General features: G+C 34.5%; 1 protein-coding gene across 1 annotated transcript in view; it reads left to right on the forward strand.

The window, feature by feature from the left end:
* The window catches only part of RTTN (rotatin), an 88,431-nt gene that overhangs the window by 17,258 nt on the left and 46,479 nt on the right, over positions 1 to 24,694 (forward strand). The window contains exons 11-27 of the mRNA XM_074877410.1: positions 72 to 242; positions 1,578 to 1,790; positions 2,992 to 3,104; positions 4,229 to 4,355; positions 6,571 to 6,696; positions 8,774 to 8,890; positions 10,705 to 10,844; positions 11,076 to 11,247; positions 12,321 to 12,420; positions 14,094 to 14,182; positions 16,722 to 16,839; positions 17,122 to 17,218; positions 18,006 to 18,074; positions 18,160 to 18,348; positions 19,422 to 19,661; positions 22,708 to 22,852; positions 24,479 to 24,633. Coding sequence (XP_074733511.1) covers positions 72 to 242; positions 1,578 to 1,790; positions 2,992 to 3,104; positions 4,229 to 4,355; positions 6,571 to 6,696; positions 8,774 to 8,890; positions 10,705 to 10,844; positions 11,076 to 11,247; positions 12,321 to 12,420; positions 14,094 to 14,182; positions 16,722 to 16,839; positions 17,122 to 17,218; positions 18,006 to 18,074; positions 18,160 to 18,348; positions 19,422 to 19,661; positions 22,708 to 22,852; positions 24,479 to 24,633 — 2,381 coding nt within the window. The remainder of the gene's footprint in view (positions 1 to 71; positions 243 to 1,577; positions 1,791 to 2,991; positions 3,105 to 4,228; positions 4,356 to 6,570; positions 6,697 to 8,773; positions 8,891 to 10,704; positions 10,845 to 11,075; positions 11,248 to 12,320; positions 12,421 to 14,093; positions 14,183 to 16,721; positions 16,840 to 17,121; positions 17,219 to 18,005; positions 18,075 to 18,159; positions 18,349 to 19,421; positions 19,662 to 22,707; positions 22,853 to 24,478; positions 24,634 to 24,694) is intronic.

The following is a 24,694-nucleotide window of genomic DNA, read 5'->3' on the forward strand; positions in this document are numbered from 1 at the left end:
GTATAAACACTGTAAAGATACATTAAGGTTTAAATTATTTCTAATGATTGTATTTCTGATTTTGCTTTCAGAAAGACAAATTGCTTCTGGTCCTGGGTTTGCTTGGAGAAACTATATTGTATCACAAAACCAATATAAGTGCAGAGCAGCCCGAGGTGATGTTGGTGCATCACAGAATGGCATTTATTAGCATTTCACTCTTCACTGTTAGATTGTTGCAAATACTTCTCCCTGTAGAAAAGGTATGCTATCACTAATTTTAAACGATTGTCTTTTGGTTTTGCATTTTAAGAGGGCAAAAAGTGATACCTTCCTCAGTGATTAATACTGGGAAAATAGCACTGGACAGAGAAATTAGTCTGTTTTACATTGGCTGATGTATGATCACAGAAAGCAGCTTTCTCGGTTCTTCAGTTATCAGTGCCTTTTGTCTGCAGAATCTTCTGCAGATTTCAAGTCTTCAAAAAACATTTTTAATACCGTTTATAATGAGGTTTTGAAATTCAGTGTTCTTTAGTGGTTTTTTTCTGGTATGATGCATGGTTTGCAAAGCTATGCTGTCACCTGCTGGTGTGTAGTATGCGTGCAAGTAAGACTAAGTAAGACTAGAACTACATAATGTTTAAAATCATCACTCTTAATCTGGTGGAACATAATAAGCATTTATATTTCATATATCGCACTGATTTTAGTTATTCTTTGCTTCCAATGCTTTTTAAAAGAAATTCTGCTGTAGCTCTTGAGTTGTGGTTTTTTGGTTGCCCCCCAGTTATTTCAGATGGGGAGGTCTGATGTTTAGAAGTTTTTGTGGGGTGGAAGGTCTTAGAAGATGTTTAAACCTGTACGGATTTGGGTTTTTTTTTTATCAGTTTTTATTGTAGTGTAGATCTTTAGACATTCTTCAGTCTGAGTAGCAGATTTATTTTCAGTTACATATATTCAGTTATTACAAAGAAATATATTACATATATTCAGTTATTAATATAAGTAGTCTCTTGTACCTGCAAATAAGTATAGGCATACTAATCTAATGACTTCTTGTAATTTTTGTCTTTATGTTCTTATGTACATAATACAAAATTTCAGTTCTGTGTATGACAGGAGTTGGAAAAAAGTTACTGTATTTGAAGTAAAAATTTCAGTTGAAGGAATACGAAACACTTTCAGTAAAAAAAAAATAAACTAACAACAGAAATCCCAGTTCTTAGTATGTGATACTGCTATGTGGAATTGGAGACAGCCTTTTAATACAGCAAGATTGTGATCTGTGTATTCTCTGCCATCTAGTGGTTAGACAGTAAATTGACCCTGGCCAGTGCTGTGTGTGGTTGGTAGTACTGTGGCTGGATCATACACAACTTTTGTGACTGGTTGCAGGTCTGATATTAGGACTGGCATCTAATGCACTCTCACTTTAAATTAAAAAAACAATAATTCTTCATATAGAACTCATTTTATATATGTTTCTTTCTCTAAGTAGCAGCAATAGTGATTATACTTGTTGAATGATTGCAAATGCTGTTGTTGGTTTTACTGTATTTTTAGTTGTTATTCTGACAGTTGTTTTCTATTTAAAGGCGAGTAAAGTTTTGCAGAAGAGTTTGCTGCACGCTTTATTTCTTCTCTCTCTGGATGCATCCTTCTCCTTGGAATACCCAAGCATTCATGAATCCATTACAGCCTATCTGGAGCAGATGAATACTGAGAACTACAGTATTTATAAACAAGCTTCAGAAGCTGCGTATTCGATTGAATGCACTTGTAACTTTATGGTTGAAGTTCGTAAGAAGGTGTGGAATTTTATTATATAAAATATTTCCTGTAGGCAAATTTCTTTCCTCCACTTCCCTTTCTCTGTAGTAAGAACTATAGTCTAGCGTAGCCAAAGCAAATCCATAAGTGTGAGTATTCTGTACTGTGCAAGATGTAGTTAATTTATATTTCATGATGTTTGTAAAAATCTTATCCCAAGTAAAAACAAAAAACTAAACACTTGGTGGTTGGAAGTGGGCACGAGACCTTTTATGGGTAAAGAAGTAAGAAAGAAGCAAATATTCTATTTAAATATACATAGTGTGCGTATGTATGTCATTCAGTATATAAATAGTTCAGAAAATTTTAATTCCCAACTATTTGGCAATTGTAACTCTAATAAACAGCTACTTCTAGACTGTGTGAGATTTGTGTGTTTCACTTTGTTGTGAAGACAACTAATATACTTAGCTTTATTAGCTAAGGGATTCTAGCACGGTACCAAAATATTCTTCTCCATTTTCCAAATCAACAAGTAATTGTGCAGAATACTTGTTCCATTAATAGTAAAATAAGTTAATAAAATACAGCAATATAAATGTAGTGGTATCTTAAATCTGACTTAATCTATCCTTTATATAGGCAGTACTTTGCTCATAAAATACTGTTTATAGTGAAGTTAACTCCATCAAATTTAAATGGCTCATGTTTAATGTATTTGGTAACCAGAAGTATGAAGACATATGTACTTAAAGAAACCTAAACTTGCTCTTTAATATTAATAGTGAATTGTTAAAAGTTTAATAGCTAAATCTTTCATTATACTCTTCTTACATAAAATGCATATTGATTAAAAAAATAATGATTTGATTAAAAGCATAAAGTATTCAAGGATGAGTCTATTATTGGGCGTTTTAGAAAGTGTTTTGAATAGAGTTATAGTGTTCATGCTGTGAAATGTTAGACATACATTATTCCCATTGAGTTTAATAGAAGTTTATTTGGATTCAGCAGCTGAAGGATTTTCAGCTCCCAGAAGTAGGTTCTAAAATTTATTTGTTTGAAATCTATTGAATTAATTATTCAGGTTAATTATAAACTTCTCTGTGAAAGTCTGAACCAAACTCTATTTAGTAGATGTATTAAATGATGATAAATTCGTAAAGATTACGCAATAACATTGTATACTTTTAATACTACTAATTCTGATAATTTCTTTCTCTTCATTTTACTTCTCAGGGGGACAGGAATCTTTCTGAATTAGTAGAACTGGCAGATCAGGCCTTGAGTAGTCTGCCCTACCATCAACACTTTCCTTTGCTTCAGGAATGCATTCATATATGCTCAAATATGTGAGTACATTAGTATTTAAAACTCTTACTTGAGAAAATATAATCCTTTTTATGGATGTTTATTCCCTGTATGTGAACAATTGTTTTCTTCTAGCCATTGAAACATCTCTTCTAAATAATTTGTGTCATTCTGTAGTGGATTTCTTGAAAATTGAATTTCAGGTGCTAAAAAACTAATGTTTTAATATTTTCAATGTATAACCTTTTATGATTTTGTATATCAAGTTACTATGTGATTTACAAAGAAACAGCCTTAAAACACTTTGTCCTGTCTTTCAAATTTTTTTTTCATTTCTTTGTTCCAAGTGTATTTGTGTAACTTACATTAATTTTACTTTCAGAAATCCTAAAGGACTTATTTTATTGTAGACGCTGTATATTACAATATGGCATCTCATTTATTAAACAGCATGTTTTTATTGCTTTTTAGATTGTCCATGTCTCTAGTTAGATAATTTAAGTTACCTTGTGCCTGGAAGAGTTCTGTATTGAACGCTTAATTAGAAATACAAAATCTTAATTTTATATTGATTCAGAATTTGACTTTAGGGATTTTTTTCAAAGGAAACAACATTTAAGAGCGCTCTAATAAGCTTTTTTTAAATTATGAAACATCAAAACACTTTTCAGTGTTCTAATGCTTTTAGAATCAATTATTGTTTGATTCAGGCAACAGGAATTTCACTTCAATTTTTTAACTAACATCAATTCACTTTGTGATAGTGAGGTGGACTTCTGCCTCTACAAGGAAAAAATTCTGAAAGCACAGAATTTGTTTTATAGTCATATGCCATGATCTAAGGAGCCTATTGAAACTCAATAGAGTTTTATGTTTTCAGATGAATGTAAATGTTTGTCAGGCTCTGAATTTTGATGAGAGAATTTTGAAAAGCTATAGTCTTTGATTACCTGCATATATAAAAAAAGTAAATAAATGTACAAATGTGAAGATTGATACTATGATTTTTGCAAATATATTGTGATCTCTGAACTTTTGCCTGTCAAGTCATTTTTCAGGAAGTATTTTTCAGAGATTAGCCTGAAATTTAACAGGAAAATTTTTGTAGGCATCTTTGGGTACTGTAAAATAAATAATCATAAAATTAATTGTTTTTCATTTTTAGTTGGAAGTCTGCCAAGGATAACCCATTGCTTCAGTCTGAGAGTCAGAAAGTGCTTCTCCGTCTGTTGTCTCATCCTTTGCTGAATATAAAAGCTGAAGCCTATCACTGCTGTTTGGAAGTGGTTAAGGTTAGAACTAATGCTTCGTTAATGCTCTTGGTGTTGCACTAAATAGTGTGATATATATAAATATATATCACATATATATGTGAAATACAGAAATATAATATGATTTCCTCATTAAAAGCATTTTTAATGCAAATTTTGTTTACCATGTTATGTGCTGTGAAATCTGTATAGGCCTGGGCGTGCAGTTTGTTATGTTTTTGGTATTAAATCTAGTTGGTTAGTTATACTTTGGGTACTGCACTTCAGAATGACAGGATTTCTAGAGGTGGGAAAAACTGGTTGACAATTTTGGTTTTTTAAATGATTACTTAATAATAGTGCTGGCCACTTTTTCTTTGCTGCTGTTACACAAATATTTCTATTTAATTTTGCTTTTGGAAAGAATTCAAGTGTTCAGTCTTGCTTGTCTGCTGAAATGAGGTTCACAGAATCACAGACTCATTCGGGTTGAGACCTTTAAAACTCATCTAGTCCAACCCCCCCCTTTTGCTAGATCAGGTTGCTCAGAACCCCATCCAACCTCATCTTAAGTGTTTCCAGGGATGGGGCATCTACAACCTGTCTAGGCAACCTGTTCCAGTGTTTCACCACACTCATCATAAAAAATTTGTTCCTTATACCTAGTCTGAATCTAACCTTTTTTAGCTTAAAAACATTACCCCTTGTCCTGTCGCAACAGGCCCTGCTAAAATGTTTGTCCCCATCTTTCTTGCCCCCTTTAAATTCTGGAAGGCTGCTATAAGGTCTCCCCGGAGCCTTCTCTTCTCTAGGCTGAACAGCCCCAACTCTCTCAGCCTGTCCTTATAGAAGAGGTGCTCCAGCCCCTGATCATCTTCTGGCCCTCCCCAGGACTCTCTCCAACAGGCCCATGTCCTTCTTATGTTGGGGGCCCCAGAGCTGAACACAGTACTTCAGGTGAGGGGAACAATCACCTTCCTCGACTTGTTGGCCATGCTTCTTTTGATGCAGCCCAGGATACAGTTGGCTTTCTGGGCTGCACACGCACATTGCTGGCTTATGTCCAGCTTTTCCTCCACTAATACCCCCAAGTCCTTCTCCTCAGGGCTGCTCTCAATCCCTTCAACCCCCAGCCTGTGTTGATACTGGGGGTTGACCGAACCCATGTGCAGGACCTTGCACTTGGCCTGGTTGAACCTCATGAGGTTCACATGGGCCCACTCCTCAAGGACAGATTCTATTCCCTTCATAGTCATTTTTCACTTCTGTTTGGTTTTGTTCAGGTTTTTTTTTTTTTTTTGGTACCTGAGCAAAAGTCATTTTGAATTGACTGTTTTTCTGCTTTTTGCAAGGATATTTACTGAAGGAAAAATAAAGCAATAACATATTAATAAAATACTGAGACTTTCAGAATTATACTTTAATTTCTTAGACCTTATAAAAATATGAAAGAAAAATACCTCTTTTTCCTATGTATAGAAGCTTGGGTTGTGTTTAAGAACATGTAAGTCCTTTTATGTACTCATTGTTTTAAAACCTTAATTTGTTGTTGGTTTTTGAGAGGGGGATGTTTTGTTTCTGATTTTGTTTTATGTGGATATTTTGTTACTGCCTTTTTTTTTATAAAGATAGCCCAAGGGATAAAGAGTGTGAACTTCCTAAAAGTATGACTGTGTTCTATATTAAGAATGACAGTGTCATATTCATAAGGTCATGTTAGCTATTCAGTAATATTGTCTCACAAAATAAAATTCACTTTTCTATTTTGATATAATACTTTGTTGTAATTCTTATTTTCTGTAATGAACATCAGGAAAACTTACTGAGCTCATAGCACAATTCACTAATGTACAAAGATGCTGGAGCTAGTCTTTTGCAGAAAACCCCCCTATTTCCAATGAATGACACTTGTATCTTTTTGTGTGATTTTTACCTGCCTGTTTTAGGTTTTGCTTATTTTAGTGTAATACCAAACAGCACATAAAGTTTGTCTAATTTATTTTCACTCTTATTTAAAATAAAAACAAAATTATTTTGTATTTCTTAGTCCTCTGTAGCAACAGAATTTTTCAATCTGTGATCTATAAAGACGGTGTTTCTTCCAGGGTTGTAATGTTTAGATTTCAGAACTGTAGTCTTCCAAACTGCATGAAGAAAGCCTTTTGCTGCATGACAACTTCAGGCAGTCTGTAAAACAAGATATAGTAGTAGGGACTGTCTTAAATTTTAAAACTAACCAACTTTATTTTTACTGAAGGACTGTTTAGGTATTCATAATATTGCCAAGCCTGTGTCTTCAGTCTGCCATGGAGTACATTTTCTTCTTCATCCAAAAGTTTTATATGAAATCTGTACGTTTGGACTTCAGGAAGATAAGAATGAGGTACTGTGTTTAGTAGCTATTTTTATAAGTTGATGTGCATACAGAGTGGTGTTGATATTCTTCATGGGGGTCTGAGACTTACCTGAAGTTTTGACTACATAAGGTTTCTTGTATATAGAAAAGCTACTCAAACAGTGAAGTTGTAGTAAATGGAAAGATTTTTTTAATGATGAATTCAGAGACAAAATAATGTTCTAAGCATAGGATGCTATTAAATGTAATAAAGACCAATGAAAAATGAAATAAGCTATATTTTTTACTCTTTTTCTGTAATATATTCAGCCCTAATAAAATGTGCATATGATAAAATAGTGTGTATGATGCTTTACATTTATGGAAAACATGAAGTTTTAAGTCTCTGTAAAGGTGGGATGAGCTCTGAAATGTGTGCATTGGTTGAACAGCAAAAAGACAATTTAAATCTGAAATGTCTTTGCTGTAAAAATGTATTTCATCACTACAAACACATCTGTGTTTAAATTTAATTAGCTGAGTCTCATAGAAGTGTTTTATAGTATTATAGAATAGGACCAAGTTTCCTTTGGGTTCATTTATATGCATGAATGCTTAACATATATCCATTATTTCCTAGTTTATGTATGAAGCTAAATAGGGAGTTCTGAGAGGGGGAAGAAATTACTTAGGTTATTTGTAACTACTTTATAGCTGATCTGTAAGGTCCCTGCAGTCAGAGGGGAAAGAAGATTGACTAACAAATTTTTATTTATTTTTTTTAGCTTGTCTTCTGAAACAAGTTTTGTTGTTTTTTTTTTTTTTTTAGCACAGCACTGTGCACAATTCCATTTAGAAGTGATTTTTTGGATGTTAGAATTTTAAAAGAAGTAAAATATCTTTGATAATGTGCTATGTATTTGTACTTTCTATGCAATTTCCAAGGAAAGCATTTATTTTGTTTGACTACTCCCTTGGATGTCTTGCCAAAAACACGGCTAGTTTTCTCTTTTAGTGATTGGTCAAGCATAACAAATAAGTTTCAACTGATATTGAATTTTAAAAGATCATTGAGACAGAGAATGCATATTCACAAAATTATCTCATCTTGTTCTCTTCACCTAATTATGAATTCTTCTTATTATTCAAAAAAAATAGAATGATCATATCAAAGCATATTTTTATTTTTACTTTTTGGATTTATATCTGCTACTTAAGTTTTCATAAAGCATCAGTTTAATCTTTCAGGCATGTGACAGTGAGAAGAAATTGAGAAGAACCTTGTATTCCAAGGTTGGGCTTAATATTTGCCATGTGATTTTTACAAATCCAGTCCCTTAAAGATAGGCTAGAGTGGTATTATTAAAGGCCATTCTTGTTGCCTGCGGTGAGAGGATTTTTAGCTCTGGCATAAAATACAGGGTTTTAGCTGCTAAAGGTAGGTATTTTTACACTATGTAAGGAAGAGGGAGTTCTGAGAAGCATTTTTTTTCCCTCTCTTCCCATTATGGTAATAAAATTAGCTTGTAAATACTTTAATATTGCATATAGTATACATTACATGCTGTATACAGGATATATTAATACAGTAGAAATGCTGTATCATATCTTTTTTACGTTTTGATAAAGAGCTTCAGATGAATTTGTGTACAATTTCAAATATTTGGTAACCTTCTTAGTTTGACTCTTAGCCTCAAGAAAGTGAAATGGCCATGTAACAGGTTTTGTCACTTTTCTTCCTGGATCTTTAGAAACACTGGGAATGAAATGCCCTGGAAATGTAGGATCAGTAAAGAAAAGAAACAGAATTTGTTTCACCTGCAGGATAGAGGGACCAATAGGTGTATAAGTTGAAATAATTATTTATTTTATTTCAGAAAAGGCAAACCAGAGTTCTAAGGGGAACATGCTTGGGTGCTATTTAGGTAGAACTATTTGTGTGTTTTCTCTGAGAGGCTTTTCTAGTAACAGTGTTTAGTGTGACGGACAATTTTAAAAATTCTGCAGTGACAATATTTTATCTCTTCTCTTTGAGATGTTGTATAATTTCCAATTACAACACTGATAAGCTGAGCTAGACACATCAGCGGTTACATTAGTGGTTTTTTTATTTTTTATTGAGCAGGTGAACTCTACAGCCAAGGCCATTCTGATGCATCTATTGCAGGGACAATTAGTAATGGCAGTATTGACTTGGAATAAGTTTATTGAGGCCCTCTATCCCATCATTCCTGTCTTACAGGTACTTCTAAATGCTTTAATCTGAATTTGATGTATGAAATCATGTAAACAGCAACACTATCATGTTAAACAGCAAACAGAATATTGACCTAAGTAGCAGATGGAAAATAGATTAACAGTAGTATATCTACAGAGTTGTGTTATCAGATGTCAATGTTTTATAGGTGTCCTAATGCCAGTCCAACTTACTGCTCTGAATTTGTAGACAAATTTTAGCTTGGTATGACTAGAATGTGAAACTTTGTACTGTAGTAGAAATCAGCACATACTGATTGGGACTTAAATGGTTTGAAGATAAGAGTGGATAATCCAGGTATAGATTAAAACATTTCACGCTTTTAGTTAATAATTGTTAGAATGTCCTCCATATATCAAATTTGAAAATTGTAACGCCTCTGTGATAATTATGTAGTTTTCTGATCAGGCAGGCGCTTACTGAATATCAATAGGTGTAAGCTGTGTTTTCTGTATATTTTGATATTTGGTTTTTGGTTTCTTTGTTTCCAGTATTATAGAAGTATCAACAGTCAGTAGCATCCTTAGACCTTAGTCTTTATATCTGTAGCAATGTGCAGACTTTCTTTTCATTATTTTTACTCTTGTCTTGATCTTATGGGAACTTTTGCCTTTCTCGGTCTCATTTTCAGCCTAATTGCTCCATCCTTTATTGTTTTTTCTCTAGTGCTAGAAATTTCCCTTCTGTGATCTGCCTATAGTTTTCCAGATTAGATATTTTGCTGCACCTATCTGGTGTCTGTTTTTCCTGGTATCTGTTTTGCCCTATTTCTGTCTTTTATTTATTAGTTAATGCATCCAAGTACACTTTTTTGTCTTTGTTTTTTCAAAAAATATCACTCTTGATAATTATACCTACTTACTTGCATCATTGCTATATATTCATTTGTTGCCTGCACCTCAGTATTACCATAAGTTGAAAAAACTGCTCATATAACCTAAACTCTTACATAAACTGCACAGAAATCAAGGCAAAAATGGGGAGAAATTGCAAATAAGATGGGCCATGAAATAGAAGGCCCAGACAGAAAAATATATGCAGAGGAAATACACTGAGAACTTTAAAGTGGTGGGAGGAAGGTTACTTCAGAACTTTCTCACCCAGTAATGTCAGGTTTTCTGTGTTATCCACGTACATATCTTCCATTGATATTCAAGATTAAATAGGTGGGGGTTTAATATAAGCTGTAGACTAAGCATGTGAGAAAGAACTTATCCCTGCTTTCATTTTTGTGAGTAAAATTTTCCTCTGTTCTAGAGTGGCTATAGTGGCTATGTACAATAGATACTTGAGCAGAGCATACCAGAGGCCTTTATTTACCTGAAGCATATAAAATGCATTGTATTTGACAGTGTAAATGTTTGCAGTATCATTACTTGACGTAACTGATTCTGGTTTGTCTTGTTTGTGTGAAAATGCTTTGACAAAATACCTGAAAATAGATAGGTTTTAATGTTTTGAAGTAATTTTCTTGTAGGGACTGAATTTTAGTTATTGAAATGGAAACTGACCTTACAGAGCAGCATCATGTTAACAGATTGAAGGGTAAAGCTTCAGGTCAAAAATCTTTATTTTGATTTGTATATGGGATAGTTTGTTATTTTTTAAAATTGTTTTTCTGGAGGAATATTAAACTGCAGAAATAGAATGCTTTCTTAAAAGTTAGTGATTATTTTTTTTTTCAGGTATTACTCCTTCACCACCCTCCCTTAGCCTCTAAAAGGGGATTACCTTGTCTAATTTGCTAAATTAGTAAGCGGATTTTTTTAATTTTGGAAATTTTTGTTTGGTTGGTTTAGGGTTATGCTGACACAAAAGATACGCTAGGTAACCGTATCCTCACTTTGAGTGAAACAACCTCTAACAAAGGAGAGGGTATTCTCCCTAGAACTACTAGACTACGGGCTGCTCTGCGTCTTCTCTTCTCAAAAAAGCAGTTGTAAGTAATGCCCTGGGGAAAGCATTTCAGCACATCTTCTAATTTTGATGATAACAATGTCTTCTCTAAAAACCAAACTGATTATTATGGAGTGGGTTGATTTGAAAGGTAGATTAATCAATAGTGAGTTGAGTAAGTATCCGCCCATTAATTTTGAAAACTGATTAATTCTTAACTATACAGCTAAAGTTTTCCAATATAAGGACTTTATATATTTGTTTACTCCTTTAGGGTTCGTTCTATAGCACTTAAACATTTAACATTCCATCTTTTGAATGAAGAAGGGGCAAACCTGAAACGCCCACATCTGCATGGTAGTATGCTTTCCAGCATTTCAAACTTATTTATTATAGAAAGAGCTATTGAGCTAAAATTGGATGATAAAACGGAGTCGATATTTAAGGTGAGTAAACTCTGTCTAAACAGTGTGTCATCGATCAGGTCTTCTACCGGTCCATTCATTGAAGTTACCACTTTCTGAATGTTGAAATACTTCATACAAATTGGCTTGCTTCATAAAAAGAAAGCCATTGATATATTCTTTCCATGTGAACTTAAACAGTAGCTTTTATGCTAACATACGCAACAATAAGAAAAAATTCTTCCTTTTTTTTCCCTTTTTTTTGATAAGTTATTGGCAAGACTTGGGTACAGAGAACGTAGGCGTGCTCTGTTTACAATAATTTTGTTGTGCACTGATAGAGTCTGATTTTTTTTCTCATAACACTCTTTTTCCCCACAAAATCAGTTTTTACTGAAACAGGCACAAATAATTTTTAATATGAAGTATTCTAAAACAGATTACAAATTTATGTCTGTTTTCTTAATATTGCTGCTTCTGTAAAGTGAAAAACAAATCACAAGTATTTGACCTATGGGAAAACTTATATCCTTTTTTTTGTTTTAGTTTTTTTTACTATCTCCCTTCCATTCTCCTTCCTTCTTTAACCTCAACACTTTCAGATTAGCCACATGTTAAACAAATGCTAAGATGCTTGCCCTGTGAAAAAACTACTCTGACTGCTCATTGTGTCCTTGATTTATACTCTTCCCATACATCCTTCAAAAAGTTAGGACTTGAAAATTGTGTGGATATGTAGGATTATTTAAATTTCTCTAACCCTCTTACCATTAAATAGTCAGTCCCCTTCACAGACTTAGAAGCATATTCCATCATTTCTGTGTCATGTTGAGCTTTTTGTAGTCCTACATATATTAAGCATAATTTGTTAGAAATCTGCATCTGTTGTGCGCTAGAAACTATTGTCTTGTTTTATTCCACAGGGGTGGTATTAGAGATTTGTTTCAGAAAGATTATAGCCTAATCCTTATTACATGCATGTGGAATCTAATCAAATAAATTCTGATAAGGAATTTAGATCTTTTTATTTTCTACTTTTTGTTAGAAAGTTTGGCTGGTTACCTTCTTTCATAATAGCATACTTGGATGTAAATCTAATGTAGTTTTACTTTTAGGCAGAAACTGTTGAAAAGCTGTATGGCATCTTGACTTCTGATGCTGTTGACCTAATTTTACGGAAGTCTGCAGCTGAGCAGCTAACTATCATTTTAGAAGGTAAAATTCTTCAGACAACATGTGTTCATGTGTTGATCATTGTGTAAGTTTGCAGTTTTGCTAGGTTTTCTGTATGTTTGTGCTAAGGGTACTCTTCATAATTTCTACATGTATTGTTGGACCAGAATTTTAACACTATTGTGGATGATCTACCAATTCAACAAATAACTAATTTTTATTTGTTGCCCTGAAAAATAAGAAATAGTGGTCTTAATGGTTAAAAACAGCTTCCTTGGGTAATAGAGGAGTAAGGTGAATTCTGTAAGCTCTGCAAGAGCTTTCTTTCTGCTTTTCCTTTTTAATGTTCATTGGTTTGTTGATCTGTCTTGGAACTAATGGTGCTTCAAATTTTTTTCTATTGCTAACTCAGATGCTCAGTCTTGAGTGAGTGAGGCAATGGTCAATATAAAATACGTATATGTTTTTGGTGGTGGTGTATTTTAACTAAGAAAGTTAATTCTTAGATTACCCAGGCTAGCTAAAGGGGTTCTTTTATCATTCTGAGTTTCTTCCTCCATTTTGAGTTATCCTAAGTAGTAACTACAGTTCAAATGGATTGAAACGTCATTTGTGTGAATGAGGGTTCAGTAAACTCAAGCTAAGCTTTAATGATTATACCCTCTTTCAATATGAAGAGGCAGACTCCCTGTGGCATTTCATCTAATGTGTTTGCAAGGAAAGTGTTCCTCCTTTTACTCTATGTTTTAAGTGACTAATCATAAATTTGCATCACAGCTGTTTTCTTATAATTGTATTGCTCACATGGGGAAAAATTATGAATTCTGGTAAAGAAGATCTGATTAAGATGCAAGTAAGCAATCTTGCATAGAGCATTATTTGACTCGGTGCAGGCTCATAATTGTAGAGTTTCAAACCTGGGTGTTTGTACTCTACTTACTCAAGCTCTGATTCAAGTATGTTTTCTTCAAGGAACTCAAATCCTAATGATAGAACATAATTTTTTCATCATGGGAAGGTGAAGTCTTAGATAATATTAAAATTAACATTTTTCTTATCAGAAAAATGATCTCAAAAATGATTAAATTTCTACTTTGTCTTGTAAAATACATTTAGTTATGACAGCCAAAGTTTTCAGATGTCAAAAGATAATATGAATTGTATCATAGGATGAAATTGTAAAGGAAAAAGCACAGCCTTATCAGGATAAATTTCCTATGAAAGATCACTTTTATAATTATTTAAAAAAAAAACCACAAACCCAACCAACCCAAATGACATAGCTTTTTTGTTATTGAATATTCTTAAACCAGGTGCTCTGAAGGATATCAGTGAAAAATACTCTCATGGTGATTGAGTAAATACTGTTTTTAGTTCCATATTAAACTGTTGAAAACTTTTAAAATATTACAAGTGACATTCTAGTTTCACTGAAATTGAGTTGCACTGGGGATCACTGTAACTGTGGAACATAAGATCTCATTGGAAGTTATATAAGATATTTAAGAGTCTGGTGTTCAAGAGGCTACTATAGTCAGATAACAAGACTTTGAAGATGCTTGCCTTGGTAGAGCTGGAGCTGTGCTTGTTCTGTGGATTGGCAATTGTGGAAACCTGTTCTCAACAGCCAGAGTTTGTCATCTTGCAGAAAGAAGTTTAATATTAAATTGATGCAGAACCAGTGATTCTTACTATTTTTTTTTTTTTAATTACAGATACCAAAATGCATAGCATTGTGAAAAACTTGGGCATGATAGAAAAGGTTTTGTCTTACCTTAATGAGTGCATACATGTGGATGGCAAGGTAAAGCTATTGTTAGAAGGTCTCCTGCAACCATTGCACAGCATGCCAGTAGTACAATTTGCCTTTTTCTGCACTTAAAAGACTAATCTTTGTGCATTAATATTGCACAGAATACAAATATTTAGTAACAACTGTAACTCCAATATGTATTTTATTCATGATATTTTTGATAATGCTAAGATTCTCTTAATGAAAGAAGATTGATTTGCCTACCTATGAGAATAGTTAACTGGAGAATTATCTGTGTTTGGTGTGGTTCTGAAATATACCAGAACTTTCCTTCCAGGGAAGAAGAAGGTTTTGAAAACCAAAAAAAAAAATTTTTGACCTTATAAAAAAAAGATTGTTATGCTGTGTATCATAGTCTCTAAACTTCAGTTCTGAAGCAAATTATAATTAAAAATAAGATGTTATTGTAAATGGGAATCTACAAGTCAGATTGAGTTTAAGGTATAAGTAATTTTCTGACCAATCTCACCAAGGATGGTGTCAGGAGATAAGAGCACATTTAAAGTTGAGTGTATATTTGTTGTAGATGACCAAGCTTTCTGTTTTTGTAATATGTCTAATCTGATGCTCGAATTTTTCTGAAATCCATTATTTGAAATAAGTTTATGCAAGCTTATTTAGGCTGTAAGTTGGTCAGCATCACTTCACTGGATAAACTTTCTGCATATTTCTTAGTTTGCTTGCATGCTATTGTTATAGCAGTCCACCAGTCCAAACCTTGAGTTATTTTAAGAAACCATGAGAATTCTTATATAGTAATGACTTCTTTCCCAAAAACGTATAAGAGAAAACAACTGCTTGGTACTTAGTGGAATTTCTCTTATTTGTCAAACTAATAGAAGTTACATTCTTCTTTGGCAGTGGTAGGGTTTTTTTCCAGATTATCAGTATCCAGGATGATTTTATTCCTGTAGCATTAAGGAGTCTCTAGTCCAGTTTATGATAGCTTGAATATGAGTACTTTTGTTAATCATTGAAACCCGGTTGGAGAAATTGAAATATTGGGTTCTTCAGGGTTTTTCACTGTATGTTTTTTGATGTCAGGTTTTTATTATCTTACCTTTTTTAGAGATACAGAGTAATACAACTATTGTTTTGTTTTGGATAGTAGGTAGATATTAGCATAATTATTTAATAATGCAGAAGTACAAGCATGGGAAGTATATTGCCTTAGACAGATCCTTCATAGCCAAATAGGAAAAACTTCAAAATAATGTTTTTAACCCTTTATAAACTTTAATTTAATCCAAGAAGGGCACAGGCAACAACTCTTGAGGGGCTGTGATACTTTTCTTTTGCATATGTGGCTTGTGGAACGTAGGGTGTTTATACTGAGCAGGATGAAAGATGCAGAGTATTTTAGAGGAAAAATCTAAAATGGCACATGTTGAATGATGAATGGTTTAGATCAAGTCATCAGGAGAGCATAAGCCGACAGCTGTATATGAAATTCCACTTCTTCAAGTGCTAGCATTCAGAAATTTGTCAGCTCTGTGTTGATAGAAGTTTTGGATCCCAAATGCTCTGCTCTGTAAAATGTTTCCTCTGCAAAATAACTAAGCAGTCTTACTCCTGTCTCTTGAGTACAACCAGAGGAGGTCCCATCCTTAGCTCCCTCAAGCTCTGACAGTTCAGACTACTTCCCAAGAAAATGAGCTATCTACCAGAAGAGAAAATAAATTAAGTAGGAGCACTGCTTACCTCTTGTTTGATATAGCTTAGTCTAATCACAAAATAGTGCTGGTTTCATTAGGTCAGAGAAAGACCATGTAGGTCATTAGGACACTATCCTGAGGGAATCTAGCCCAGATTCTGGTTCTCCCCTCAAATGTTCTTAGAAAAGTGGCTACCAAGAAAAGGATAAAGGAAGTAGTAGATGGGAAAAACACCATTTCCGTACTAAATAAGAAGAGCTTTTGTTTATTCAGTATTAAACTGAACTGTGTTTGGTGATGTAGTTTACAAAACAAAATTTAAAGGCAGAACCTCACACAAGCAAAGTAATGGTACTGTGATAGACACAGTCTTCTCAATCTTAAGAGCAGTGACTTGGGTCATATTTTTGGCCCTTTTAGCAAACTTTTAGCAAACTGCTTGCCCTTCTTAGGTTTCCTGATCTGAAAGGTTGGGACCCAGAAAATGAATGTGATAGAATAAGCTATTTGGATTTAAAAAAAAATGAATAAACTTATATGGTTGTATATATCTGGGGTTTTTTGGAAAACCTTCAGTTCACGTATATGCTTCTTAAAAATGCATATTTTGAAAGCAAATGTTATAATTGTGTTATGATGCCAGAGACCAATCAAATAACCATGAATTACTAATAAAATAAAACCAGAAGTGAATAAATATTTTCTAATGAGTATGCAGTTATCTGGATGAAATGTGCTTGTCTAAGAAAGTTCTAGGTTTCTCTACTACGAAAGTGGAATGTATTGCTTCATAGCATGACAGTTTTTATTAAGCATCTCCTAATAGATTTACCTAATTGTTATCTGTATTTATTTTTTTTTCTCTGTTCCTTCAGCTTATGGAATCCATAGTGTTACCATGTCTAACACTCTTACGCAAACTTGTATATGCTGATCCAGTTGTTCGTCTGTCCCTAGCACAGCAATCATCTTTACTGCTTTTGCTATTTAGAGGTAAAGATTCTATTTTGACTGTAATACATGTGTGGAAAGAAAATGTGTGAAATATGGTTAGATGTTTAACCAAAAGCCTTCTTAAGAAGCTTGCATCACTTCAAAGTCTCTAATATTTAAAAGATAAATCATTGTGTGCTAGTATTACCCATAGTGTGGCATCTGTTGAAGATGTTGACAAAATGACTGTGGAAATATTTTTTTTTTTTTAAGCAGCATATTATGTATTATTAAATGTCAATGTTTTCCTAACACATTTTTAAATATCTTTATTTTATTCAGTTTCCCTGATATTCCAAAATGATCGTGCTGTTTTAACTGAAACTACAGTATTGCTTTGTCTTCTGTTATTTGATGAAGTAGCAAGAACAGAAACGTGGTATGAAAAAACAGTTATTTAATGGTATAGTCTCTAGTCGAAACTTAAGGTTTTCATGAAAATAAGTTTTTATATATATCCAAACAAATTATGCCCCAAAGTTTGGCATATCCAAAATTGTGTATTTGTAGGCCAAATAAATTGTTTCAGTACTTGGGTTGTATGCTGTATAGGTCTACATGGCATATTTTTCCAGTAGAAATACTTTGTACCTCAGTGTTAATTTTAAGCTTAATTTTCAAAAACCCTAACTGGTCTGTAATCCATCTTTTCCATAAATGGAAACTACACAAATCAAACAGCTAGCTGTAGGTGTGGTTTTTTAACTTAATTAGAATTCTTCTATTTACTTTGTCTTTTAACTGTAGCAGTTGTCCTTAAACCAACAGACCTCAGCTTATGATATTTTGTTTTAAATTTACATATGCTTAAGAAAAAAAAAAGCTTTTAGAATTCACACACATGAAAGATAGGAAAGAATTATGCATATTTTTTTCTCTAATAGAAAAAAGGAAACAAGCATATGCTTTGGTATGCTTTTTAATTTCATTTTTATGTGCAGTAGATCTGCAACAAGTATTCTGTATCTGTGTGATTTAAGAACTATCTTAATATTGCATAATCATGTTTAATATTTCATAACCATGTTTATTAATATAAATTATCAATGGGTTATTAAAGAGCTAGCTGGAGGAAAAAGTACAGCTATATCTGAATAATAAAGAAATAATAAGTGCAGCATTAGTAGAAAATTGAAGCTTAAAATAGAGAACTTAATGTCTTGCAGGGCTGATGACATAACCAGTAATGATACTGGCCTACCTACCTTCAGTTTACCTGTTGCTGTTGTTAGAAGGTATGTGTGGATGGTTGGGGTTTTTTTAAAAAACAAAAAAAACCACCCCCACCAACCACTTTTTTAAATTTTTTTTTTTTTCTAGGTATCATCTCCCAGTCAGGATCAGTGCTTATCACGTAGTTAGTCCTAATACTATTGTAGTACCTTTGTCTTCTGAGTGCTTGGCTATGAAACCTGTGTCAGATATGCTTAAGATGGCTTGGAATCTGTCGTGGTACCATGGGATTGGAAACTTATTGCAACTGATAAATTATGAGAAGGAAGCAGAAACGTGAGCCATTTTATCTTGATTTTAAATCCCAACATATTTTAATTAAATTAGTGTTCCATCAAGTTTAAATAGGTTTTCAACTTCAAACAGCAGTTCAAGTTGTTACTGGCTTAAAAATGCTGTCCTTTTAAATACAAAGGATCACATCCCAAGAGGCTGTAGATATGTTGTCATAGCTAATGCTTTACCTAAATTGCATTTATACATGAAGTCTAGAGCTTGATCCAACTTTTATTGACCATCAAACTCATTTCAAACAATTTTAAGTGGGCTTTGTGGCTGTTATTCTTTGTTTTTTAGGGAGCTGCCTTTTTTCCCCTTTATAGTTGAATGACTTTCTTTTTTCTTTCTTTCCTTGAGGATTTAAATTTCAAATAATTATTCTTTGTAATGGTAATAGTAAGAATTATGGTAGATAATGAAGAAAATTCCCTTTACATCCTTTGGTTAGCTGTTGATTAAGCATCATTTCCCTCTTTGAGACTATTTTGCATACAGAACTCAATGTCTTAAAGGATTCTTGATTTAATAGGGCTGAAATGCTTGTATCTATATCTCTGTCCCTCTTGACAACTCTTTAGTTTTTGCTTATGTCCTTTAAGGGGTACTACAAGTTTTATTAGTAAATAGTGTGGTTCTAAGCCATTGGAAATTGCAGTTATTGATTTGATAAATCATTTTTGTTTTAAGTTCCCTCAGGCAAAACCAAAGCAATCCCTTAAAAAGAAAAAAGGAGAATAGTATAGTCCAAGTGACCAACATTTACAATAGCATGGAGGAAAAGTTCATTACAAATAATGTGAATATCACCTTTCAAGTAACTTTTTTGAAGTACCATTTTTCCAAAGAACCCAAACAGCTCAGGATTTAAATGTGGTGGTGGTATTTGTTATTATTGTTGTTTTTGTTTTTTTGGAGTGTGGGGGAAGGAGGAGAAAGCATTGGTTAACAAAAATAAATTCTTAAGGCAATTTATGTTTCGTCTTCTCATTTGAACTGGGAAATGAGTCAACAGTCACTGAAATTGTTTGTAAAGATACTGTGTTACTAATTTTTCTCTTATGCTTTTTCAGATTTTTAGACTCTCTAAAACTATCCTCAGAAGACATTCTCGTACTCAAAATAACTCACACAAAGTATGGATTGCAGTATTGTCTTAATTCAGTCATTCAGGCAGTATCCCACAGGGATGTTAGGGCTGCTCTCACTAGGCTTAGTTTTTACATTCTGAATGACAGACTTGCATTAAAATCCAGTTCTGGGTCTTGTGGAACCACTTTGAAGAACTTTGTTTGGCAAAAAGCAATAAACAGGTAAGCATATTGACAGAAATCCATTAAAGATTATGATGCTTAAATTGTAAATTTCCTACTTTTCATATTTTAAATTTATGCAATTGATTGTCCACGCACCTCTGATTCTCATACATTTATGTTGTTTCATGTATCTGCTGGAGGGACAACACAGCAGGGCACAATCAATCCAGGAGTTTCCTGGAGATCAGCAGTGACAACTTCCTGATCCAAGTGACAGAGGAGCCAACAAGGAGGGGTGGTCTTCTGGACCTCATGCTCACAAAGAAGCAAGGGCTCATTAGGGATATGAAGGTCTAAAGCAACTTTGGCTGTAGTGACCATGAGGTGGTAGAGTTCAGGATCCTGAGAGGAGGAAGGAGGGCAAAAAGTAAGATCACAGTGCTGGATTTCAGGAGAGCAAACTTTGGCCTCTTCAAAGATCTCATTGTTAGTGTCTGATGGGATCAGGCCCTGGAGAGAAGAGAGGCCCAAGAAAGCTGGTTAACATTCAATGATCGCTGCCTCCAAGCTCAAGAGTGGTCCATGCCATTGAGCAGGAAGTCGGGCAAAAATGCCAGGGGGCCTGCATGGATGCAAAAGAAGCTCCTGGCAAAACGCAAACACAAAAAGGAAGCCTACAGAGGGTGAAAATAGGAACAAGTAACTTGGGAGGAATATAGAGACACAGCCCAAGCCTACAGAGATGCAGTTAAGAAAGCCAAAATCCCACCTGGAATTGAATCTGGTGAGGGACATCAAAGGCTATAAAAGGGCTTCTATAAGTACATAGGTGACAAAAGGAAGGCTAGGGAAAATGTGGGCTTGCTGATGAATGGGACAGGGCCCACAGTGACACAGGACATGAAAAGGATAAAGTCCTGAGTGCCATCTTTACTAGCAAGACCAGCTCAGGAATCCGAGACCAGGGGGAAAGTCTGGAGCAAGACAGACATATCGTTGATGGAAGAGGATCAGTTTAGGGAATACGTAAGCAAACCGGACATGCAGGAGTCCATGAGCCCTGATAAGATACACCCATGAGTGTATCCTAGCTAATGTAATTTCATGTCAATTTTGATCAATCAAAGTGACTGGGACAAGTGCCTGAGAATGGGAGAAAAGCAAATGTCATTCCTATCTGCAAGAAGGGCAGGAAGGAGGACCCAGGGAGCTACAGGCTAGTCAACCTCACCTTGATCCCTGGGAAGGTGATGATGCTGCCAATCCTAGAAACCATTTCCATGCATATGAATGATGAGAAGGTCATCAGGAGTAGTCTGTATGGATTCACCAAGGGGAAGTCATCCTTGACCAGCCTGCTGATACCCTTCTACAATGAAGTGACTGACTTGGTAGATGAGGGGAGAGCAGTGGATATTGTGTACTTTGACTTCAGGAAGGCTTTTTGACAATGTCTCTTATAAGATCCTTGTAGAGAAAGTGATGAGGTACGAGTGGGATGAGTAGACAGTGAGGTGGATGGTAAACTGGCTGAAGGGCCAGGCCCAGAGGGTTGTGATAAATGGCACAAAGTCCAGTTGGAAGGCAGTAACTAACAATGCACCCTAGGGATCAATATGGGGTCCAGTCCTATTCAATATCTTCATTAATGATTGGGATGATGGGACAGAATGCACCCTCAGCAGTTCTGTTTATGTGACAAAACTCAGAGGAGTGGCTGATATGCCAGGGTCGTGCTGCCATCCAGAGGGACCTCAACAGGCTGAAGAAGTGGGCTGACAAACCTCATGAAGTTCAACAAGGGAAAGTGCAAAGTCCTGCACCTGGGGAGGAACAACCAATATATGCTGGGGGCCACCCAACTGGAAAGCAGCATTGCAGAAAAGGACCTTGGGGGTCCTGGTGGACACCAAGCTGAGCATGAGCCAGCAACATGCTTTTGCAGCAAAGAAGGCTAATGGTATCCTGGACTGCATTAGGTGGACTGTTGCCAGCAAGTCAAGGCAGTGGGATGCCACCTCACTGGAAGTGTTCAGGGCCAGGTTGGATGGATGGAAAGTGTCCCTGCACATGGCAGGGGGGTCCCTGCACATGGCAGGGGCCTTGGAACTAGATGATCTTTAAGGTCCCTTCCAACCCAAACCATTCTATGATTCTATACTGGAGAGAGTCAAATGAAGCACCACCAAGATGATAGAAGACGGGAGCATCTTCCCTATGAGGAAAGGCCAAGACATCTGGGACTAGTTAGTCTGGAGAAAAGAAGGCTCAGAAGGGAGATCTTATCTATATGAGTACCTGAAGGGAGGGTATAAAGAAGATGGAGCCAGGCTCTTTCCAGTGGTGCCCAGTGACAGGACCAGAGGCAATGGGCATACACTGAAACAGGTCCACTCTGAACATCAGGAAGTGGCGTTTTTACTGTGAAGGTGACCCAGCGCTGACACAGGTTGCCCAGAGAAATTTTGGTGTCTCCATCCTTGGAGATATTCAAAAGCCACATGGACGTAGTCCTGAGCAACTGGCTGCAGGTATACTTGCGTGGTCAGGGTGACTGTACCAGCTGACCTCCAGAGGTCCTTTCCAACCTCAATGATTATGATAATGTGATTCTGTAATTTGCATATACAAAACCAGCAAAAAATAAGAATGCTGTATTTAAAATTGTGATTATTTAAAAAGCATGGGTAGGCTTTGCTATTACTATTATTTACTAGTATTTAATAGCTAATTACCTTTTTTCTTTCCTGTCTTGTGACCCTGTTGAGATTTTTTTCCTGCCTTTTACTATATGCAATTCCATGTTTACTATATGTAAAACCACAGTTTTAAATATACATAACAATTTTGTATTAATACACAATAAATGTATAATAGTATATAATAATTCAATATAAGCAATATTTTTGTAAAAGCACTTAAATATATTTAATATATAGAATATATATAATAATATAATTCCATATTTGCTATGTGTAAATATATATAATAGGTATATTTACTCTACACAATATCATATTTGCAGGTGTCTTCAGTCCTGTTAGGCTGAGATCTTAAACTCTCTTTTAATGTATGAAAGTAAATATTTTTGTTTGCATTCAAGGTTTCTGCAAGTGCTTCCAGCTTCTGTGGAGGATGAGAAGCTTTTAGTGGATGTCTTAAGATTTTTAAACAAATTGCTTAAAGAGCAGAGATCAAGTTTGGAGTCAGACCATCTAAAGTGGATCTTGAAATCATTGCTTAAAAATGTAAGAGTATACCTGAAGTTAGCTGTAGATTGTAAGAAATGATACAACTGTGAACTGGTGGGCTGGTTTGTTTCTGGTGTTTCAAGGAAACAGACTTCTGTTAACAAGAGCAAAAAATAGCAGGTCTTGTGGTATTAATGTCTGCTAATTTGTGATCAGTGCTACAGTTCTAGTGTTTGGGGAAGTTAACTTTGAACAAGAGTAAATTTTCTTCTCTCCTTTACTTGTTATATGAATTGTTTCTCTGAACTTAAATGTTGTACTTGCCAGAAGCACACAACATCTGCCTCTGTGTGTCTTTCTCTGGTGTAGTTAACTACAGTAATATGATTGTATAGAGCCATATAACTACAACTAGCTACGCATAGCTCTGTGCAGAGCACTATATCTACATATAGCTATATATACTTCTGGGATATGGTTAACTGTGTAACTATACATACATATACAACTGTATAAGGTATGCTTAGCTACATATGTTATTATCTGTGTAACCTAATGGATGAGGTCCCATACAGGTGTGTTGGAACCTTCTGTGTGGCAAAGATATAAATGAACATTATGTGTCTTGCATTAAGAACAAGAATTGAAAGTTAGGACAAGTTTTTCCTTTTCAGTGTGTCTGTCACTTAAGTTTCGATTTTAAATGGTTATAATATGTCTAAGTAAAATATTTTTATAAGCATGAGGAAGGTATTATATAAGCGTACAGTTCAGCTGTTATCTTTAAAATGCAATTTTTTTCTTTTCACTTTTTTTAGACTCCTGTGTTTTCTATTTGAGAGATTTGCTGGGGCCAATACTGTTCATTTAAGATGTGTAAAATTGGAAAGTATAAAACTAAATAGGAAATGAACATCATAAAGCAGTGTAAAAAAAGAATCTATTATATTTGTTAAAATATAATAATTCAATCTTGCTGTATAAAAACAGTAGTTAAATGCCAAGGATAAGTTTGCAAAGTACTGTTCTTAACAAAGCAAGAGCATACTTCCCACATGCAAGATCATTCGTGGTCTTACAAAGGATATCATACGTTAAGGACAGTCTGCATCTACTTACATTTTCCCATTTTAAAATACAATCTAAACATTTAGAAAAAAAAAAGCTAGTAGACTTGATTTCAATTACTTATAGAATTCAGGTACTTAAATTTATATGGCTAACTAGGAACCCTATAAAATTTCGTAAGTATGGCCCATTCAATATATTAATATAAAATCTTTATATCAAATGATTTTAAGTCTTTCAAGCAAGTGAGACATACAAGATATAACTTGAACTTGGTTTTTATTATTTTTTTATTTTTTTTATTTTTTATTGCAGGTTGCTGCTGTGTGTAACTTTGACTTTTCTTTCATGCTTCAGAATATACTGTGTTATGGCTTAATGCCAGGAAATTTTAAAGGCCTTAACAGTAGTTTCTTTTATGGCATTTAGTAGATTCAAGTAATTGGTAATTATAGGAATTTTTTACTGTGCTTTTTACAGAAGTACTTCTTAGTAAAATGATCATGGAATTTGTGATTTATAATGTGTCTCAACAGGGAAGTAGCTTTAGTGTGGGTATTAAAATAGGATTTAAACAATGCATTATGTGACTGTATTTTTATTCTTTTCTTTTAGAAACCAAAATCCCTTTTGGGCCTCCTGGTGCGACCAGAATCCCAAGTGCGGGATGAAATAGATGAAATACAGACTGCTGTCAGGCAGCAACTGGATAAAGAACTCATTCGTCTTTTTAACACATTGTTATTTTGTTCCATGTCAGTGACTGACAGGTATGGTGTAAATGGGCCTGCCTATGTAATTCTGACTGGGGATCGCAATACTTACTACTGT

This window comes from Strix uralensis, chromosome 1 (genome assembly GCF_047716275.1).
Source record: "Strix uralensis isolate ZFMK-TIS-50842 chromosome 1, bStrUra1, whole genome shotgun sequence".
Lineage (NCBI taxonomy): Eukaryota > Metazoa > Chordata > Aves > Strigiformes > Strigidae > Strix > Strix uralensis.